Genomic DNA, 9,712 nt, shown 5'->3' on the forward strand with positions numbered 1-9,712 from the left:
TCTGATCTTTTGCATTGGTTGTGAGCATGCGTGTTTGTACTTTGTACAAAAGTCTGATGGTTTTGTGTACACATGATCGGACTTTGCTCCATCAGACTTATGTTGTAAAAAAGTTCGCACAGCCAACAAAAGTCTGATGAAAACTGAAAAAGTATGGAGCGTACATGTGGTCGGATGTTGCCTCAAAACAATTTGATTGTACGGGCCTTAAGAGTAATGCTGTGTACACACAATCTGACTTTCCGACGGAAAATGTGCGATCGGATCATGTTGTCGGAAAATCCAATCGTGTGTGGGCTCCTTCTGACTTTTTCCGTCGGAATTTCTGACAAACAAAGTTTGAGAGCTGAATATAAAATTTTCCGACAACAAAATCCAATCATTTCAATTCCGATCGTGTGTAGACAATTCCGACGGACAAAGTGCCACGCATGCTCAGAATAAATTACGAGATGAAAGCTATTGGCTACTGGCCTCTTAATAGTCCCGTCATACGTGGTTTACGTCACCTCGTTCTGAGCGATCGGATTTTCCGACAACTTTGTTCGGCCGTGTGTATGCAAGACAAGTTTCGGACAAAATCTGTCGGAAAAAATCTGCATTTTGTCGCCGGAATGTCCGACTACGTGTACAGGGCAAAAGAGTGTAAAATCATTCTACTGGCCAAAATATATGTTTACTCCAGCCATTAGAATACATTTAGGTGAAAATGCGTGCGCTTATACGCGTTTAGGCATGTCCGTGCTTAGATTATGCTCATAAACTCCTCTCTAAACCCACCTTTGGAACATTTTTTTAGGCCACTATTATGGGTGTTCAACCTGTGGCCCTCCAGCTCCAGTTTCGGAACTACAAATCCCATGAGGCATTGCAATGCTGACAGTTACAAGGCTGACTCCCAAAGGCAGAGGTATGATGGGACTTGTAGTTCACAAATAGCTGGAGGGCCACAGGTTGAGCACCCATGCTCCAAATTCTGCTCTTAAAATACGGAATGCCTAAATGCCTAATGTGCATGGCGACATAGGCTAAAATTAAACTGCATTTATGCTGGACACCAGTAAGAACTGTGTTTTTTATGCTCGTGTGCATGAAGCCTGACAATTTTGAACGTTTTTCAAAACTTTGGAAAGCCGGAGCCTGTGATGGCAGCTTTGACAAGTAAAACCAATTGATTTTTGGGATGCTGACAAAAGGTCTATTTCCCTACAAAATGTAGTTAGTACTAGACAGACTAGGTTCTATATTATAATTTACTTTGCTATGAACTACTTATGCTGGAAATAATGTTTATGCTTTTTCTAATTTGAATGCTATGTTATGGCTAGTTTGAACCAGCCCTACTATATAAATCCTAAAAAATCCTAAAAAAAAAAATGAAACTGTTTACCCCAGGAGAAGACAAGGTTGCTGTCATTTCAATAGACATCATCTTACAACATGTGTTGGGTTCCTATTTGCATATACTCACTGCTGAGCTGAAGGTGAAGGCAAGCCACCAGGAAAAAAGCCACCAATGTTTTAGGGTCCACCATCCTCATCCAAGAAAGTCACTCCGGATATTGCCAATTGACAGTCCACCTCTACACTATACAGTTCCCTCCAAATTGCAATCCTCTGTGTCTTTATAGGTTTAGTATTACACAGAGGCAGCCCTTGTGTCAGTGTCCCCACCCTCTCCTTCCATCATTTTCCTTGAAGAAAAAGGACACTTACAGGCATTAACTAAAAGATCCACACCTAAAAATTACAGGTCTCTATTTGGTTTATGGACTAGGTATTAATCATAATCATTATGATGGGTAGTCACAGCTGATTACTCTCCTTCCATGGAACCTGCAGACATCTAAGTACATGCGAACAACCATTAATGTCACCATGGTTGTTTTTCGTTTTTTTTTTTTTTTTTTTTTTTTTATAGAGGATGTAAAAACTCAAGATGAGGAGCAGAAGGCTTGACAAGCTTCAGCAATAAAAACTGGAAGAGCTAGATGAACCACCAAAGTGACATCTAGCCCATCACAATAAAGGTGATAGTGTGTAAAATATAATATAGTGGGAGAATTATGAGGGATTTTAATGGGTCATGTAATAATTAAACCATTCCAATTATTTAACACCTTCGATCTCTTTACATAACAATATAAGAATAGTGCATGGACATGTCGTCTTTATAGTTGTGTTCAACCTAAGTGCCCTTATATACTGATTTGAACTTTATACTATATTGCTGTATCAATGTGGACTACAGTTATGAAGTACAGTGTTCCTCCAGTATTTCTATGCATTGCAAGTCCCTCTAGCGCTCAGTGTTTTCAATTGACATCATATTAGTGAGCCAAGCTAAAGGGATTGTGGGATGAATAGTTCTACAGACTGATAATTGCTTTGCATGACCCTGTGCCTGGACTACACATTCCAGGGATCTTTGCTGCCATCTGAGAGATCGCTGAGAGGAACTATATAAGAAGCCAAAGCCCTGCCCTGCACTCTCTTCCTCATGGGCCTGACGTGAGACGGACCTCTCCGTGCATGGAGAGAGAGAGGTCTCGGCCTACCACATGGTGTAAGCATTCCAACCTGGTTGAGAGGGGACTGGCACTGCCCATTATATATACACTCCCTAAAATACATAAAAATTCTATAAGACCTCCATGGAGACCCATAGTAAATGGGATCCAGTCTCTCAACTCAAGACTTGGTGAATATGTAGACAAATTTATACAGCCATTAGTCCCACGCACACCATCATTTCTACGAGATACGAAACATCTGATCCAGATATTTAATTCCTTGAAACTGGACCCACAACATAGATATTTGATTGCAACAGCTGATGTAGCATCACTCTACACAAATATTAGTCATGATGGAGCAATTGAATCCACGGAGTGGGCACTTGAGAAGTTCTCTAATTTGATATCAAAACAAAGAAGATTTGTCCTTAGATGTTTGGCATTCGGTTTACAACATAATTATTTCTGGTTCAACAATGAATATTTTAGACAGCTTAATGGCATCTCTATGGGGGCCAAATATGCACCGAGCGTTGCAAATGGGAAGAACAAGCAATATATGAAAATACTCCTGATGAGCTTATGCTCTACAAATGATACATTGATGACTGTATCATAGTTTGGAGGGGAGAGGAAAGTAGTCTAATACAGTTTTTGGACAAACTGAATACGAATCAACAGAACATTAAATTTACTTATGAAATTGGAGATACTGAGGCCCACTTTGTGGATCTTACAATCCAACAAGAAAATGGAAAACTAATAACCAAAACATATTTCAAACCATTTGAACGGAATAGTTATATTCCCACCAACAGCTGTCATCATGATCCTTGGCTGATTAACATCCCTAAGGGACAGTTAATTTGAACTTAATTGTACTACCATTGAAACCTTTTTGGAACAAGCAGAATGGATAGGTAAGAAATTTGTCAAAAAAGGCTATAATGAACATTTTATACAGGACAAAATACAGGAAGTCTACAACATCTCAAGAACTGATCTTATAAAGGATAAAGTGAAAACCTCTAACCAATCGGAACAGATACCCCTTTTTATGAATTATAGTATTCAACATAAACAAGTGGACCGAATTATAAATAAACACTGGTCATTACTGCTAGCAGATGCTCAATTACAGAAGATTTTACCAGCCAAACCTCGATTTACATACAGAACAGTCCCTACATTGAGAGACTTGGTTGCTAAGAATATACCGGATCCTCCTAAGAAATCAAGTTTTTTCTCATCTTTTAATGAAAAAGGTTTTTTTCCATGCCGTAGATGCTACGCCTGTATACATACTACAGCCACACACAGGGAATATGAGATAGAAAGATTATCTTGTGTAAAACCGAAGGAGTGGTCTAAGTTTTACAGTGTCCATGCTCACTGCAATATGTGGGCAGGACCAAAAGATCCTTATGGAAGTGCTTACGTGAACACGTACAAAATATCCGTAGCGGCTTCCCAAAACATTCACGCCATTTCTCAGAGGTTCACAACAAAGACCCCTCCCAACTTAGGTTTTGGGCTATTGATAGGTTTGACCCCCACTGGAGAGGAAGTAATAAAATCCGAGACCTGAGTAAGAGTGAATCTCGGTGGATTTTTGAAATGGGCACTTTGGCACCCAGGGGCTTGAACATTGAGTTTGACTTGAACGGTTTTATTTCAGATTTTTAAATATGAGGCATACATACATATCAGATTATATGTTCACTTTGCTGGATCTTTTTCGCTATAGGTCTTTACATATATATATATATATATATATATATATATATATATATATATATATATATATATATATATATATATATATATATATATATATATAATATTTTTATATTCGTCTATATATATTTTTAATCTTCCATTTTTTATTTTATTTTTTATCTTATTTATTAGTATTTCTTTGTGCTAATAATAATAATAATATTTATGAGTTTGGGCTTTTTGATGGTCATATGATCAATTTAGGATTTGCTGATCTCTATTCAGCCCCTCCCTCTCTTTTTTCTTCCTGTTTTTCGTTTCTCCCCCCTACTCTGTCGTTTTTTTGCAGATTATAATATATATATATTTTTATATTCATTATATATTTTTTATAAATTTGTAATTTTTATTTTTTAATGATTAGATATAAATTGCTACTTTGTACTTGGTATTTATATATAGTATTATGGTCTTGTATTTTCTACATATATATTACTATTGAGGATATGTGTCATTACTAATAATAAGCTGGAATTCATGGCTGTTTTCTTGGATGATTAATTATTATAATTATTACTTTATTATTATAATGAATTTAAAATATATATATATTTTATATATCTGATCACCTATTGGGCACACTGGTTGTGTTGCTCGGCAATATTTATTTATATAATTTATTAATCCTAATATTTTTCCTTTTTTAATTCCTTGTGTGTGTATGATCCTTATCACGATTTATTTTATTCACTTATTGCCCGTAATATTTTGGGATATCATTATTTATTCATTTATGTTGGTGCTAGGTTGTGGAGTGATCTAATTCACAATTAATTAATTTATTTACCTGTACCTTGTATCCCATTGTGATCACAGGGATAATAGCAGTGAATTACTTTGAGAAGGTTTTGTTCAGTCACTCCTTAATAAGATTAATACTAAGGATCTTCAGTCCTTTTTTAGCACTTGCCACTTTTATTTAGCACTTTTCAATTAGCACTCTGCACCTTTGGTTGTTGTGGCCAGATTGCGGAAAGCACAACATATGGGATAATTTAATATAATATAATATAATATAATTTAATATTCCTTGATTTAATTTATTGTTTTTTGATATATTAGACACTTGGCACCTTATTATTGAAAATAGCAGCACTATTTATTGCATTATGACTGGCACTGCTTGCTGTCTTCATCAGACATCCATCCAGCACCACTTCAGTCACCTGACAACCTGTGTCCTACGATTCGCATCGGAAGGTTGGAACGACGGATCCTCTGCACGTGTGTCCATTTCCGAAAGGCGTGGGCCTGGTTGCCCACTTTTACAAATCCTTTCTTACGGTTTCACTGGGACACTTTGCACAGACATCTTTATCTGGGAAATACTTTACTGAATCTATCCTGAACACTGCTATTACACCTATATGGATACAATTAACGAGCTCCTATGTGCTGGTGAAGACCATCAGATCTGCAATGGGAACACAGGTTCCTCTTAGATTGGATAGTACATGGCTTGATTATTGTGTATACCACTGTATGGAGGAACACTCCACTGATAGGAGCAGGGAGAGCACAGAAAAGCCCACTCCTCCCAGCTATCTTCTTTCTGACAATTCTCCTGCTCAGACTTGCAGTGGGCATGGATACAATGTTCATAGGGGTGCCCGCCTGGGGGGGGGCACAACTGAAATCTGGGGAGGCACAGCCCTCCCCAGCACCCCCTAGATCTAGCCATGTACAGACTGGCGCCCTTCTAGAAAGATATTGCATGAAATAGCAGAGAACAAATTGGGCACAGAACTGGAAAGAGAAAAGAGCAGAAGAGGAGGAAGGGGAATAAAAAAAAGAATATACCATACTCCTCGGCCACAAGAACCTCGCCATATTCTTTTGAACATGTGAAGAGAGACCAGTGGAACACCCTTACCTTTCAAAGTGGCTGTAATGTTCTCTATAGAGTGAATATCGGCTATTTTGGTAAATCATAGTGAGGGGAGGATTCCTGTTTCCACAATGCTACTATACAGGCCTTGGCAGCGTTTAAAACATTTTTTAGCATTGAGTGTTTGCACCTGTGAGATTGAAGAGATGCAGCAGATACCTGGCTGAATCACATGCCCCGTACACATGAGTGGAATTTCCGTCTGAAAAATCTTGGATGTTTTTTCCGACGGAATTCCGCTCAAGCTTGGCTTGCATACACACGTTCACACAAAAGTTCTCTGAACATTCGATCGTCAAGAACGCGTTGACGTGCAACAGTACGATGAGCCCAGAAAGTGAAGTTCAATGCTTCCGAGCATGCGTAGAATTGTTTCCAAGCATGCGTAGGAATTTTGCGCATCGGAATTGCTACAGACGATCGCAATTTCCGATCTGAACTTTTTCTGACCGAAAAATAGAGAACCTGCTCTCAATCTTTTGCTGGCGGGAATTCCGCCAGCAAAAGTCTGATGGAGCATACACACGGTAGCATTTTCCGACCAAAAGCTCTCATCTGACTTTTGCTGGCCGAATTTCCGATCGTGTGTACGGGGCATTAGTCAAAATTATTGAGCTGTTTTATAGTCTCCCTGATTTGTGACCAGAAGCTTTCTAATTTCTTCCAGGTACAGAAAATATGGAAAATGGAGCCCTCCGTCTCCTTAGTCTCCAACGAGTACTCAGGAAAGATTTTTTCAAACAAATGTAGGGACTAACGAGTGAGAATCTTGTACCCAAATTCCTAGTACCTACTTGCTATGTTTGAGTAATGTGCAAAGTACAGAACTTGTTCCCTCTGTTTAAGATAGAATCTACACCCTAAGTCTCTTTCCCACTTCAGTAAGAAGGGGGGCACAAAGGCTTCAGGAGGCTGGATAAGCAGTTTGTTGGCATCTGAAACCATATGAGAGGAAGTCCTGGGTTTAAAAATGGCCTTGCGGTTCGCCCGGCGGTCGGTTCACGGTGAACTTTGCTCGTTTGTGATACGCCAAACCGGCGGCCAATTGAGACATTTCAGCACATGGACATACCCCCTACCTTATAAATAGACCTGATCTGGCGGGCATTTTACATTCTGTCTTTTGTCAGTGTAGGGAAAGGACGCTGTGTGGAGCAGGGATAGTCAGTCTAATCACTAACTAGCTAATTAGCTATTACTATTAGGTCCACAAAAGTCCTTTTAAGGACTGGTATAGGTGTACAGTATATAGGGTTGTAATACACTTATAATATACTTTCTTTCAAATATAGAAAGTATATTATGGTGCACTGCTGTGCTGCTGAGTGCTGACCGATTCTGCAGCTGTCTTTTATCAGTGTAGGGAGGGACAATTTGGTGTTTGGAGCAGGGACAGTCTGCAAATCACTAGCTACTAGGTTCACAAAGGTCCTTTTAAGGACTGGTATAGGTGTACAGTATATAGGGTTGTACACGTATAATATACTTTCTTTCAAATATAGAAAGCCTATTATACTTCACTGCTGTGCTGCTGAGTGCTGAACGATTCTGCAGCTGTCTTTTATCAGTGTAGGGACTGAGGGACAGTTTGGTGTTTGGAGCAGGGACAGTCTGCAAATCACTAGCTACTAGGTCCACAAAGGTCCTTTCAGAGGTATACAGTATATAGGGTTGTACACGTATAATATACTTTCTTTCAAATATAGAAAGCATATTATAGTGCACTGCAGCTGACCGATTCTGCAGCTGTCGTTTCTCAGTGTAGGGAGGGACAGTTTGGTGTTTGGAGCAGGGACAGTCTGCAATTCACTAGCTACTAGCTAGCTACTATTAGGTCCACAAAGGTCCTTTTAAGGACTGGTATAGGTGTACTATTTGGTGTGCAGTATATAGGGGTGTAATACACGTATAAAATACTTGCACATATAGAAAGCATAGTATAGTGCATTTCCACTGTGCAGCATTGTGACTGCTGAGCGGTTCTGCAGCGATACTACAAAGAGCAATTACTACTCTTTGTAGATACTACAAAGAACGCAATTAGAAAAAAGTATTATAACTGGTGTGTTAGACCAGTGGCCCCCCAAAACAACAGATTGAAGCGGGGTGTTATATACCTTCTTCCACATATACTGCACTTCTCTAGAGACATTTGTCACAGTGTCATTTAAAAAATCACAGGCAGAGGAAGAGGCAGGCCCTTCCGCAGGGGTGGTAGGGGTAGGGCAGGAGCAATAGGCTTGAGTCAAAGTGGCAAATTGCAGAAGGTGCATTCGATTATGTCAAAGGAAGCACCAGACTTGGTTGAGTGGCTCACTCAGCCTTACTCTTCTGCACCCTCCTCATCCTCTCGATCTGCACTCTCTTCTTCACTCTCTGCTGTGTGCACCCCCAAAGACACTACCACCAACACCACCACCACCACCATATACCCTCCGCTAGTGTCACAGGAATTATTTTCCGATCCATCACAAGACATTGTCGATGCGCAGCCACTCTTGGCATTGGATCAGGAAGAGGCGGTAGCAACAACCGCCACTCAGCAGTCTGACGACAGTACCCAGATCAGCCCAAGGAGGAGGTTGGTTCCCGGTATTGCTGCCTACTCCGAGATCTCTAATTATAGCGGTGGGGAAGGTGACGTCGATAATGACATGTCTAGTGATGTCACGTGGGCGCCCACAAGAGAGGAAGAGGAGGGGAGTTCAGAGGGAGATATGGACCAGCAGATAGGGAAGTGAAGCAGGCGGAACTTAAATTGCACAGGAGGGACAAAGCAGACTGCTAATGTATCAGGAGCGAGGCATCAACCATGCACGGTCACATCTGTCGCTCCCAGGACGCTGGCACATGGCTCCGCAGTGTGGGCTTTTTTTAACGTGTCCGCTGCTGACAATAGTGTTGCCATCTGCAGCCTTTGCAGTCAACGCATAAGTCGCGGTAAGCCCAACATTCACCTGGGAACGACTGCCTTAAGAAGGCTGCCATCACCGAGCCCAGTGGGAGCAACGGAACTCACAAAGCCACACTCCAGGCTCTCACCGTCCAGCCTCGTCTTCTACTTCTCCTTCTCCTCTCTCCTCACAATTGTCCTCCACTCCACCTTCCATCTTGCCGTCCTCACGTTTTTCTGGAAAAAGGCAGGCTTCCGTGGGCCAAATGTTTGAGCGTAAAAAAATTATGACGCCGGATAACCCTCTTGCCCAACGGTTGACGGCTGGCTTGTCAGAACTCATAGCCCGCCAACTACTGCCATATAAACTGGTGGACTCGGAGGCCTTTCGAAAATTTGTGGCCATTGGAACACCACAATGGAAGGTCCCAGGAAGGAAGTATTTCTCAGAGAAGGGCATCCCAGAGCTATATGGCCATGTTCAGCGGCAAGTTAATGTATCTCTGGCACACAGTGTCGGTGCCAAGATACATCTGACCACAGACACGTGCAGGGAAGGTATATAACTTTTACTGCCCACTGGGTGAACCTTCTGATGGCCGTCAAGCATTTAACCCGTGGCACCCGCGTAGATTT

At 40.8% G+C, this 9,712-nt stretch overlaps 1 protein-coding gene across 4 annotated transcripts in view; it reads right to left on the reverse strand.

Moving 5' to 3' along the window:
* LOC143979507 (uncharacterized) overlaps window positions 1–1,629 on the reverse strand; it is a 40,144-nt gene extending 38,515 nt beyond the window's left edge. For all 4 annotated transcript variants that reach the window (XM_077478942.1, XM_077478941.1, XM_077478940.1 and 1 more), the window contains exon 1: window positions 1,472–1,629. In XM_077478942.1, the coding sequence (XP_077335068.1) occupies window positions 1,472–1,541 (70 nt within the window). In that variant the 5' untranslated portion in view covers window positions 1,542–1,629. The remainder of the gene's footprint in view (window positions 1–1,471) is intronic.
* Between the last annotated feature and the right edge of the window lie 8,083 nt (window positions 1,630–9,712).

This window comes from Lithobates pipiens, unplaced genomic scaffold (assembly GCF_037356315.1).
Source record: "Lithobates pipiens isolate NorthernLeopardFrog02 unplaced genomic scaffold, aLitPip1_a1.2 Scaffold_1, whole genome shotgun sequence".
Taxonomy (NCBI): domain Eukaryota; kingdom Metazoa; phylum Chordata; class Amphibia; order Anura; family Ranidae; genus Lithobates; species Lithobates pipiens.